Source organism: Choloepus didactylus, chromosome 18, assembly GCF_015220235.1.
Source record: "Choloepus didactylus isolate mChoDid1 chromosome 18, mChoDid1.pri, whole genome shotgun sequence".
In the NCBI taxonomy this organism is placed as follows: Eukaryota; Metazoa; Chordata; class Mammalia; order Pilosa; family Megalonychidae; genus Choloepus; species Choloepus didactylus.
In genome coordinates, this window is record NC_051324.1 from 63,828,451 (window position 1) to 63,842,125 (window position 13,675).

General features: G+C 33.5%; 1 protein-coding gene across 4 annotated transcripts in view; it reads right to left on the reverse strand.

Annotated features, from left to right (window-relative positions):
* Positions 1–13,675, reverse strand: part of ABCA5 (ATP binding cassette subfamily A member 5) — a 134,677-nt gene that overhangs the window by 3,145 nt on the left and 117,857 nt on the right. For all 4 annotated transcript variants that reach the window (XM_037808416.1, XM_037808414.1, XM_037808417.1 and 1 more), the window contains 10 exons: positions 12,654–12,780; positions 12,235–12,352; positions 12,043–12,134; positions 7,267–7,442; positions 6,766–6,841; positions 6,544–6,638; positions 5,614–5,733; positions 2,174–2,323; positions 1,604–1,683; positions 228–283 (listed from right to left, as the gene is read on the reverse strand). In XM_037808416.1, the coding sequence (XP_037664344.1) occupies positions 228–283; positions 1,604–1,683; positions 2,174–2,323; positions 5,614–5,733; positions 6,544–6,638; positions 6,766–6,841; positions 7,267–7,442; positions 12,043–12,134; positions 12,235–12,352; positions 12,654–12,780 (1,090 nt within the window). The remainder of the gene's footprint in view (positions 1–227; positions 284–1,603; positions 1,684–2,173; positions 2,324–5,613; positions 5,734–6,543; positions 6,639–6,765; positions 6,842–7,266; positions 7,443–12,042; positions 12,135–12,234; positions 12,353–12,653; positions 12,781–13,675) is intronic.

Below are 13,675 nucleotides of genomic sequence, written 5' to 3' on the forward strand. Positions count from 1 at the left end.
GAAACACCATCATCACCATCAACTTTCTTTACCAAACTAAAAAAAATTGAGCTACTGAAAATAAGGCAGAGATCTGAAGTTGCTTAAAATTATACAAAGTTCAGAAATATTCTTTAACAATTTGTCTCTGGTTCACAATCTCCCACCTTTCCTAATATAAACCTAGACAATTTGATATTAGACACTTTCTTCTATAAAATACATTAAAAAATTTAACTTTATAGTACCTGTTCCAAAGTTGCTTGAGAAAAGCTGTATTCTTCAATGGCAAAAGTGTGTTTAGCTATTAAAATATGAAAACAATATTTTACCAATATTTTAAAGAATAAAACGGCATTTACTACTTAGGTTGCCAAAAATTTCTGTTAAAATACACACACACACACACACACACACACACACACACACAAATTTAAATTTGAAGCTGCCAAAAAATGTCATTTTTCCTCTCCACTTACTCCTTTTTGTTTCCCCACCCCCACAATCCCCTAGAACCCTAAGCACTATATGTTTAATGTTACTTGTCTTATTTCACCTTTTCCAAGCATTTTTTCCTTTCCCTCCTTTATCTTCTTCCACTGTTCCTTTCTTTCATGTTTTCTTTTAATCCCTGCTTTCTATTCTCATTCCCCAACTCCAACATATATTGTTCTTGACTTCTTGAACTAGATTCTGGATACTGATCACATCTCCATATACTTTTGAATATTTAGTTCAGATTGTTTTACAATCAAATCCAATACCAAATTTCCGATTTTCTATTCATTCCTTTAATTCTCCACAAGTAGTTCAGAGTTTCTGTCTGGCCATAAAAGAATCACCAGAAAGGCAAAAACATTATCTGATTATGGAATTGCATATACAATAGGCACAAAATTAATTAATTAAATCAGTCCTCTTAAGGCAGGAAGAAAAGTAACCCATAACTATGATGGATACATATGGGGTATCAGCAAATCTCTTTGTACTCAGCATTCACTTAATGAACAATCCTAAAAATCCTATAGTTATTTTGAAAGGTATTGATAAATCTTCACATAAACAAATACACATTGTTTCATAGTTTGTAAATGCCATAAAATAACCCTGCATACAACCCATTCACCATATAAGAGCTTCTTTCTGTGGCCACCAGCAAACTTTACCCTATCCATCACTTATTTTAAAAACGCCAAGATTCAATAAGTTTCCTTAAAATTGTTGTGGATGTCCTCCCTCTTGTACTATGAACTCCTTTCTCTCTTGTGCTGCCAAAGGAGTCTGGATACCACTGCTAGTATTATGGCCCAGTATGAAGTGAGGATTCAAGAAACTCAATACTCCCACTGCTAGACTGAATTAGTGAGACATAATTAAGCTGAACTTTCTCATAGATGCAATGTGATACTGCGGACATGTCCACTGGAGACTGTAAATGGATTATGCTACAACGTAATTAATCTACAAAATCCCCATGGTATTAGTATTTAGTTATATTTTAGACGAGATGAGTAAAAAGGCTATCTTCTTATTTACCATGGTTTGTAAGTCCCAAGTTCTAAACTCTGAAAATAAAACTCATAATTTGTGAACTACCTTATAGTGTATTTCAAATACTACTTACCTTCTTCCAGCTTAGAAAAAGACTGTGAAAGGGACTGAACATCTTCCTTAGGAATTTTAAAAGCCAAAATAGAAGAAAAACTAAAAACAAAGGTAAGATAAAATACAGGAAATTTTAAAAATTCAAACATGACTACTATTATATTCTAAAGCTAAACTTCAAAATTAAATTTTATTTTGATATTTATTAATTTTTTTATTTATTTTGATATTTATTTGGAGAAAATTGTTTGAAATCATAAAATACTTTCATGCACAATAAAAAACTATCATTACTACCAAATAAGAACTTTAAAAAGCTTAAATACTATCAAATATTGAAAGATCCAACACTTAGATATAGAACTCAAGACATTAGTCCAATATTTGTAATACATCAGACTATAATAGCCCAATATTTGTAATAATACAGATATTTTAATGTAAGATATATACAAATGTTTTAATGTAAGATATATATATAGATAGCCTATGTATGAAAAGAGGTTTCCCCACTCATCCTCAAGACAACAATCAATTTTTATAATTATTGCTCTACAAAGAAATGTAACTAAATTTTTTGTATCTTTACCTTTCCTGACGGCTTGCATTTGGGAAAATATATTGAATTTCTCTTTGAAGACGGTCTACTTCTAGGTTTTCTATCCAGTCGTTCAATTTAATTTCCAAAAAGTAGCCTTTCCCAAATTTACTCTTTAGATGTTGTACTGTCCCAATACATCTGTAATAATTTTTCAAAGAAAACTCAGACATAAAATGACTTGACAGTTTCAAAGAATTATTTCTCATTTAAATCTCTATCATTTTCTTAAATAAACTTTTTATTTTGGAATAATTTTAGATTTATGGAAAAGGTACAAAGATAATACAGAGTCACCAAATACCCTTCACTCAGTTTCAGTTTCCCTAATGTTATCATTTTACATTACTGTGGTACATTTAGCATAACTAAGAATCCACATTGGTACATTACTACTAACTAGCTCCAGACTTTATTTGGATTTCATCAGTTTTTTCACTTCTGTTTCAGGATCTTTCCAAGATACCATATTGCAGTTAGTCGCATCTCCTTAGCCTCCACTGGTCTGTGACAGTTTTTCACACAGTCTTTCCTTGATTTTCATAACTTTGATAGTTTTGAGAAATAATGGTCAGGTGTTTTCTAGAATGTTCCTCAATTTGGTTTAGTCTGATTTTTTCCTCATGATTAGACTGGGGTTATGGGTTTCTGGAGAGAATACTGCAGAACTGAAACACCTTATCACATTGTATCAGGGGGTACATGATATACCACATGACATCTCTTGGTTAAGCCAGTGTTTGTCAGGTTTCTCTACTGTAAAGTTCCTATTTTTCCCTTTCCCATATTCAATTCTTTAGAAGTGACTCCCTAAGTCCGGAAAATTCTTGGGGAATAAGCTCCCCTTCCTGGAGGAGCAGTATCTGCATATATTATTTGGAATCCTGTAAGAAAAATTTGCCTGCACTCCCCATTTATTTATTTATTCTATTATTTATTTATATGAGGATAAACTCATGTATTTATTTTACATTTTGGGTTATAATCCAATACTACGTATAACATTAATTTTTAAAATATATCAAACACCCTGCCTGGAAATAAAAAATCCCAAAGTGCTGAATGATTAAGTTAACTTCAAATGCAAAGTAGTCAACCATATTTTGGAAATAACATTTCCAAGAAATTCTGGAGAAAACCTAAAGACTGATTCTAAAATTCAAACAAGGAAACAATTTTTAAACATTCAAATCAATATATATTACTATAAGTTTTTGAAATGATGGCATTCAAAATCCATTCTGATTTGCTAAAACCAGACGATATGGAGAACCCAATCCCAAACACCCAAATCAAACAATCGGAGGAGACACAGTACTTGGTGCAATTAATCAAAGGACTACAGTCAAAGAATGAGAGCATGGCACAGGATATAAAGGACATGAAGAAGAGCATGGCACAGGATATGAAGGACAAAAAGAAGACCCTAGAAGAGCATAAAGAAGAAATTCCAAGAGTAAGTAAAAAAATAGAAGATCTTATGGAAATAAAAGAAACTGTTGGCCAAATTAAAAAGACTCTGGATACTCATAACACAAGATTAGAGGAAGTTGAACAACAACTCAGCGTCCTAGAAGACCACAGAACAGAAAATGAAAGAAGAAAAGGAAGAATGGAGAAAAAAATCTAAAAAATCTAAATGGATCTCAGGGATATGATAGATAAAATAAAACGTCCAAATTTAAGTCTCATTGGTGTCCCAGAAGGGGAAGAGAAGGGTAAAAGTCTAGAAAGAGTATTCAAAGAAATTGTTGGGGAAAACTTCCCCAACCTTATACACAATATAAATACACAAAGCGTAAATGCCCAGAGAACTCCAAATAGAATAAATCCAAATAAACCCACCCCAAGACATATTCTGATTAGACTGTCAAATACTGAAGAGAAGGAGCAAGTTCTGAAAGCAGCAAGAGAAAAGCAATTCACCACATACAAAAGAAACAACATACGACTAAGTAGTGACTACTCAGTGGCCACCATGGAGGTGAGAAGGCAGTGGCATGACATATTTAAAATTCTCAGAGAGAAAAATTTCCAGCCAAGAATACTTTATCCAGCAAAACTCTCCTTCAAAATTGAGGGAGAGCTTAAATTCTTCACAGACAAACGAATGCTGAGAGATTTTGCCAATAAAAGACCTGCCCTACTTCAGATACTAAAAGGAGCCCTATCCACAGAGAAACAAAGAAAGGAGAGAGAGACATAGAGAATTTTAACAGACATATATAGAACCTTACATCCCAAATCACCAGGACACACATTTTTCTCTAGTGATCATGGATCTTTCTCCAGAATAGACCATATGCTGGGACATAAATCAAGCCTCAATAAATTAAAAAACAAACAAACAATTGAATATATTCAAAGCACATTCTCTGACTACAATGGAATACAAATAGAAGTCAATAATTTTTGATTTGTAACTCCACTGTTTACTTCCTACAGGATCTAAAATACATAAACTCTAATGACAAATCAGTGGTTTTGGACTCAATGTAAAATATGTAATTTTTGACAAGAACTATATAAAGGCGGGGGAACAGAGGAGTATAGGAACATAGTTTATGGGTCCTATTGAAGTTAAGTTGGTTTCAAAGAAAAACAAGATTGTTACAGATTTAAGAGGTTAAATTTAAGCCCCACAGTAAACACAAAGAAATTATCAGAGAATATGACCACAGAGATGAAAAGTAGAATATGGATTATGAGAAGTGGGGGAAGGGGCAATGGGGAGTTAAGAAATGAGTGTAGGGTTGCTGTTTGAGGTGAAGGGAAATTTCTAGTAATGGATGGTGGGAAGGTGACAGCATTACAACATTCTAAATGTGATTAATTCCACAAATGGAATGCTAGGGAGGGGGTGGAATGGGAAGATTTGGGCTGTATATATGTTTCCACAATTGAAAAAAAAAAAAGACAGTCTAAATAGATGACAATTGAATGCCAAGGATGATCCTGGATGGGATCTGAGGATGGAGGACAGGAGGCTCAAAGGGACACAGTTGGGACATAAGGGAAAAAAAAAAAAAAGGAAATATAGAATGTAAGGTTTGTATCAATGTTGAATTTCTTGAACTTCTTAGCTGCGCTTAATGGGATTGCACAAAATAATGTTCTGGTTCATGGGAATTGCATATGTGAATTATAGTGTTTGTTCAAGGATGTGTGCAGCTTGCTCTCATATGTTCAGAAGACAGCAATAGATGATGGATGATAGGCAGGGAGGGAGGGAGGGAAAGAAAGAAATGGCGGTGCGACAGCATGTTAAAGTTGATGGATCGGGGTATCGGGGGAGGGGGATCAGGGTATGCTGTGTATGGGGTTTGTATTGTTTTTGCAACTGTTCCTGTAACTTTGAATTTATTTCAAAATATAATTAAAAAAAAAAATTCATTCTGTTTCCTTAAATGGCATGCTGTATAGACATCTACCTTAACTGCCCAGACACCATGATAGCTACTCGGTCACAGACAGCCTCTGCCTCTTCCATATAGTGAGTGGTCAGAATAGCAGCTCGCTTTTTGTTTTTAAATGCAGTTCGAATTGCTCGCCTATAAAACATAAACATAAATAAAATTGAAAGATGAGAGGAAAACGCCTATATGTTAATGCAAATACTTGGTTTTTGAAATCCAACTATTTGGCTAATTTGGTTAATTAAAACATACCAAATATCAACTGCTGTGGCTGTTACATCCTGCACGACAGTGATTTTAATATTCTAATTTATTTTTTCTTATTTTTGAAAGTTTGTCACATGGAAAGAGAAATTCCATAATTTCAAATGTTTCTATGGGCCAAATTATACTAATCAATGACTAATAAGGATTGATTCCTTCTCATGTTACAAAAAAAATACTCATGGACTCTTACAACTGAAGGAAGCCTTAGCCTTTCAGACATGGAAATTGAGGACCAAAGAGTTGGTCAACTTAATTAGCACTTTGAATTCCCAGAAAGAGTTCCAACATAAATTCAAGACAATATAATTATGAGAAAGATAATTTGTATGTTAAAGGACAAGGGGGGAAAAACTTTTAAAAACTATTTAGATAATAGCACTATTTTAGTAAATACCCATATAACTATTTTTATTCTGGAATATATAAAATATTAATATGTCATGAAAAATAAAGTAAGTTTAAAATCCAACTATGCTTATTTTGGCTACTTTAAACTTATCAAATGATAAATCTTAAAAGTTTGAAGAAATCTCTAAAAATCTAAAAATTTTTCAATTACTATATTATCATGTTCATAGGGTTTTAAATCAATACGTACATATAACCAATGAAACCATTCTTTTATTCTAAAACACGATATAATATAATGTGTCTCAAGCTTCTACAATGCATACTCACCACATGTGCTGTTTGGCTTTAGGATCCATACCTGTAGATGGTTCATCTAACAGAGTAATCTGAGGATTTCCCAGCATACTTAGAGCAAAACACAACTAGATGCAAAGAAAATGGGGAAATAAAAACCACAAAAAACTAAGACATCACCACAAGGCATTTTATCAAGACGGTAACAAGCATGATCAATAAAATACATGCATATTTAGTATTTAATGAAAGTACCTTTCGTTTGATTCCTGCAGGTAGTTTCTTTATAGTTTTCTGAAGATGTTCTTTTAAATCAAGTGCATTTGTGATTCTGCAAAATAGACAATACAAAATGAGCAAACCATGATATAAATAAATACCCATATAAACTGCTTGTGACCACTGACATTTTTTTCTCTATACTAGTTACTCAGTTGAAGCTTACTACAATTAGGTAAGAACAAAATCTGACAATTTACATCATTTTAAACAAATTAACATCTTAATGATAAAACACTTCATTTTAAATTAAAATACATTTCATGACATTTATGTGTATAGGTACATTCATTCTGTAGTTAGAAATAGAAAAACTGTTTTTCATAGCTATCATAACTTTGTAAAGACTATGAAAAACGTAATGACTACTTTCAATGAAAACTATGATCATGGAAATACCTAGTAAGCAAATTTTTAAGATGTGAAAATTAACCTTTTCCCCACGTAACAAAAGGGTGCTAAAGACAATTATTTTACCGGTTTATGACTTCTTTCATGTCACTTGCACTCATTCCTTTCACAGCTCCATAAATTTCAAAATGTTCCTGCAATGTAATATCTGGCCACAGTGGGTTCATCTGAGGACAATATCCCATACACTTAATGGAATCATTATCTTCAGTTAGGTCTGAAGAATAATCTCCTAGAAATACCTAAAGTAACACAAACCTATTTTTAGTAACTATTTATACAACTATTTATGTAACTATTAATTTACTTTTGTGAAAGAAGTGGTAAATGAATTAATTCAATCCCCACCCTAGAGTCAGAGTAATATCAAGTCAGATTTTTACCCCTTTTTGATGAAGGAAGGACATCATACATAGCTAAATCAGAGCCCAGTGACATGGCAAGAAAGGGTGATTAGAAATGCAGGGTTGGGCAGAGAAGATGAGCTGGAATTTTAATTAGAATGATCGGGGGCTCATTGGGGAGTGATATTTTAGCCAAGGAGATAAGTGAAGTTAGTCATTTGATTCTCAAGTGGGCCAGGCATAGCCAACACAGGGAACAGCTAGGGTGAAAAACCAAAGAATAGAGTGTGCCTGACATTTCCCAGGAAAGCAATGTCTGGTGTGTCTGGTGTGAAGTAAACAATGGGGATAGTATAGGAGATGGGATCAGAGCAGTTTTGTGACATTCCTATAACTTGGTAAGTGATGTGCTTATTCTTAAAGATTAATAGAAGAAGTACCCATAGCTAAAATCAAAGACCTAACAGCACAGCAGGAGGAACTGGAAAAGTACAGCAAACCAATCCCAAAGCAAGAAGGAAAGAAATAACATATATCAGAGCAGAAAAAAATGAAATTGAGAATAAAAAACAATAGAGAGAATTAACAAAACTGAAAGTTGGTTCTTTCAAAAGATCAATAAAATGGACAAACCCTTAAGCTAGACTGACAAAAGAAAAAAAGAGAAAATGCAAATAAATAAAATCAGAAATGAGAGGAAGGGAACATTACTACTGACCACACAGAAATAAGAAGGATTAAACAAGAATACTACACATATGAACAACTGTATGCCAACAAATTAGACCACCTAGATGAAATGTACAAGTTCTTAGAAACACATGAACAACCTACACTGATTCTGGATGAAATAGAAGACCTCAAGAGACCAATTACAAGCAAACATATTGAATAAGTCTTTAAAAACCAGCAAAGAAAAGCCTGGGATCAGATAGCTTCACAGGTAAATTCTACCAATCATTTCAAGAATTATACCAATCCTGCTCAAAGTCTTCCAAAAAATTGAAGAAAAGGGAACACTACCTAACTCATTCTATGATTCTATGAAGCCAACATCACCCTACTACTAAAGCCAGATAAAGATACCACAAGAAAAGAAAATTACAGGCCAATTTCTCTTATGAATATAGATATAAAAACCCTCAACAAAATACTTGCAAATCTAATTCAAAAGCACATTAAAAGAATTATGTACCATGATCAAGTAGACTTTATCCCAAGTATGCAAGGGTGGTTCAATATAAGAAATACAATTAATATAAAACACTACATTAACAAAATGAAGGGAAAAAAACACATGTTCATCTAAATTGATACAGAAAAGGAATCTGACAAAATCCAGCATCCTTTCTTGATAAAAATACTTCAAAAGATAGGAATAGAAGGAAACTTCCTCAAAATGGCAAAGGGCATACACGAAAAACCCAGAGCTAACATCATACTAAATGGTGAAAAGACTGAAAGCTTTCCTTCTAAGATCTGGAGTAAGACAAGGATGCCCATTGTCACCACTATTATTCAACATTGTGCTAGTTCTAGCTAGAGAAGTTAGGCAAGAAAAATAAATAAAAGTCATCAGATTGAAAAGGAAGAAGTAAAACTTTCACTATTTGCAGATGACATGATTCTATATATAGAAAGTCCTGAAAATTCTGCAGCCTGCAAAAATAAGTAGTGTTTCTGTACACTAGTAATGAGCAATCTGAGGAGGAAATCAATTTAAAAATGTCATTTACAATAGCAACTAAAAGAATCAAATATCTAGGAATAAATCTAACCAAGGTTGTAAAGGAACTTTTACACAGAAAACTATAAAACATTTACAAAAGAAATAAAAAAGACCTAAATAAATGGAAAGACATTTCAAGTTCATGGATTGGAAGACTATCATTAAGCTGTCAATTCTCTCTAAACTGAATTTATAGATTCAACACAATGCCAACCAAAAGTCCAACAACCTACTTTGCAGAAATGGGAAAGCTAATTATCAAATTTATTTGGAAGGATAAGGAGCCCAGAATAGCCAAAAACATCTTGAAAAAGAAGAATGAAGTTGGAGGACTCACACTTTCTGGCTTTAAAGTATATTACAAAGCTCCAGTGGTCAAAACAGTACGGCAGTGGCACAAGGACAGATATACTGACCAATGGAATTGAACTGAGCATTCAGAAATAGACCCTCAAGTCTATGGCCAATCGATTTTTGGTAAGACTGCCAAGTCCACTCAACCGGGGCAGAATATTCTCTTCAACAAATGGTGCTGAGAACTGAATATCTGTATGCAAAAAAATGAAAGAGGACCTCTATCTCACACCTTATACAAAAAACTAACTCAAAATGGATCAAAAACCTAAACAGAAAAGCCAGAACCATAAAACTCCCAGAAGACAATGCAGGGAAGCATCTTTAATATCCTGTGGCAGGCAATGGTTTCTTAGACTTTACACCCAAAGCACAAGTAATGAAAAGAAAAAAGAGATTAAATGGGACATCCTCAAAATTAAAAACTTTTGTGCTTCATAGGACTTTGTCAAGAAAGTAAAAAGATGGTATATTCAATGGGAGAAAATATTTGGAAACCACAAATCTGATAAGGATTTAATATCCAGAATATATAAAGAAATTGTACAATTCAACAATAAAAGACAAACAACTCAGTTTAAAAATGGGCAAAAGATTTGAATAGACATTTTTCCAAAAAGGAAATACAAATGGCTAAAAAGCATATATAAAGATGCTCAACAACATTAGCTATTAGGGAAATGCAAATCCAAACCACAATGAGATATCATTTTGCATCTACTAGAATGTTCACTATTAAGAAAACAGAAAACTACAATTGTCAGAGAGGTTGTGGAGAAATAGGAACATGTGTTCACTGCTAGTGGGAATGTAAAATGGTATTGTTGCTGTGGTGGACAGTTTGGTAGTTCCTCAGGAAGTTAAGCACAGAATTGCCATATGATCTGGCAATCCCACTACTAGGTGTATACCTGGAAGATCTGAAAGCAGGACTCTAACAAACATTTGAACACCAATGTTCATAGTGGCATTATTCACAATTGCCAAAAGATGGAAGCAACCCAAGCGTCCATCAACCAATGAATGACAAATAAAATGTGGTATATGCATATGATGGAATATTATTCAGCTTCAAGAAGAAATAAAGTCCTGACGTATGCAACAACATGGATGAACCTTGAGGACATTATGTTGAGGCAGACACAAAAGGACAAATATTGTATGATATTACTGATATGAAATAATCAGAATACGTAAACTCAAAAAGTTCTAAACTAGAATATAGATTACCTGGAGATAAAATGGAGGTAGAGAATGGGGAGGTGATGATTAATTTGTGCAGAATTTCTAATTAAGTTGATTGCAAATGTTGGAAATGGATAGTCATGATGGGAGCATAGTGTTGTGCGTATAACTAACAGTGCTGAATTATCAAGTGTGAATGTGGTTGAAAGAGGGAAGTTTTGGGTCATATATGTTACCAGAAGGAAAGGGGATAAAACATGGGACTTTATAACACAGTGAATCCTGTTGTGGACAATGACTGTGGTTAACAGTACAAATATAAGAATGTTCTTTCATGAATTATAACAGATGTATGACACTATTACAAGGTATAAAAACAGGGTAGTATATGGGAAAAAATACAACTAATTCAAACTATGGACTACATTTAACAGTAATATTTTACTATTCGTTCATCAATTGTAACAAAGGTACCACACCAATGCAAAATGTTAATCATGGGTGGGGGTGTATATAGGAACACTGTATTTTTTACATGACTTTTATGTAAACATTCAACTTCTCTGATTAAAAAAACAATTTTTTAAAAACATGCTAAGTGAAAGAAACCAGATACAAAGCACTACATATTATATCATTCCATTTGTATAAAACGTAAATATAAATAAATCTATACAGACATAATTAGATTAGTGCTTATGTAGGACTGCGGAAGGAGAAAGGGATTGAGTGGTGACTGCTAAGGGGTTTTTCTTTTTGGAGTAATGAAAATGTTCTAGAATTGATTGTGGTGATGAATGCACAACTCTGTGATTATACTAAAAGCCAATAATTCTACACTTTGGATGGCTTGTATGGTATGTGAATTTATCTCAATAAAACTGCTTTCTAAAAAAAAAAAAAAAGAAAGGACTAGCTCCTATATCTCCTGAAATTAATACAACTGTCTTCCATTAAAGGTGGCAGACTAATAACCCATCCACATAATAATTATAAAAGCAGAAACATGGTATATGTGTCTATGTGTATATCTGCACATATATATTAATTTTTTACTACATCCATTATTTTTACAGATAATCAAAAAGACCACAATTTCATCAAGCTATACTAAAAAATTAATACTAGAAACAGATATAAAATTTGAGCATCAAATTCCTAATCTTTCATCAGGAAACACATTTAAAAAAAAATGTAAATCATATTTAACATATTCCTTACATATCATACCTGGCCTGAAGTTGGTTCAGTATCACCAACCAGAATATTAATAATTGTGGTTTTGCCTGCGCCATTTGGACCCAACAGTCCTAGTATTTCTCCTAAAGGAATTGAAAGAGAAAATCATCAGTTGCAAATAGAACTAAAATTGGGAATTACTTTTCTGGAAAAATTATTTAAGAAAAATTATGAAATACCAGCCTTTTTTCACACAGAAAGAGACATATTTAGCGGCCACTTTTTTTACTTTTCTTGTAAGAAGAAAATCTTTCTTGTCATCATATTCTTTATGCAAATTGTTGACCATAATAGCTGGTTTCTAATAAGGGAAACAGGATTTAAGAAGTTAGACTTAAACAAACCTATCACGAGATGACAGGGTGCACACATTTCACATCCATATTTTAAGATCTACATCTACTGATAAGAGGTATCGTACAAATAAATGCATATTTATGAATGAAATAATGGCTTATTCAAAAGAAAGGGGAAGAAATATTTCTCAAAAAATATTTTTTCAGATAATACAATGCAAAGAAAAATATTTTTTGAAATTAATTACTATGCATTGGGAACTAACCATTTCACATTAAAATGAATTAGCCATGAAGATAATTTACCTCCTCACAACACTGGCAATTCATCAGCTCTTTGACCTTTAGTCTTTCAGCTTTGACATCTGCATCTTCATCTTCATTGTTTGGTGGTTCTGGAAACTTCCTATTTTTGGACTTTGCTGAAAGGGCCCTATATATTTAAAATATAGTAGATTTTCAAATAATTAAAGTAGTAAGAAGTTCAGGCACTACATAGAGAAAACACTAAAAAAACATAGCAACATGAGATCTGTGGTAACTTACGAAAGGTGGAATTGCAAGTGTTATTTTTCATTCACAGATAAATGTTTACCAATGGATACTTACTGAATAAATGGATAAATATATTATCTAAATTTATTCATTCATTCAACAATATTACTTTATGAGCAGTATGCTTCAGCAACTACTCTACAGAGTGACAGAAATATGAAAAAACATGGACCCTGCCCTCCAAGAATTTAGTCTGGGTATAAATGGAATTACTAAGGAAGAGAAGATAGAGGACAGAGGTCAGAGCCCATAGGAACACCATTTTTAAGAGTAGACAGAAGGAGTGGATCTAAGATGGCAGCATAGAGAGGAGTCCCTGGAACAACTGAAAAAAAAACAGAAACAATTATTAAATAAGCTGGAATAACTGGGGGGGGGGGGGGGGACAAACATGACCTTCTACTCATTATACACCAACCTGAATTGGGAGGAATGCCCGAGATCATAGCATAAAATCTGTAAGTAAAAACCGTGGATCCGGCCCTCCGGAAGATGGTGGTTAGGAGAGACAGGACAAAAAACACCTTCGTGAAAAATACTAGATAAAGCCAGAGAGTCACCCAGTGAGGCACCAGCTGAACAGGGTCTGCTAAATCCACAGGGACCGTGCACTTGGTGAAACTGGGAGTCTGTGTTCTGAAGCACGTGAGTAAGACTGCTGAATGTCCGGTGGCCACGCTGTGGTGTGGGGAAGCTGTGGGATGGCATTTGGTGTCGGACTAGTTCTTTCTGAAAACCCAAGGGTGGCTGCGGATATGGCAGCGAGGGCTGCA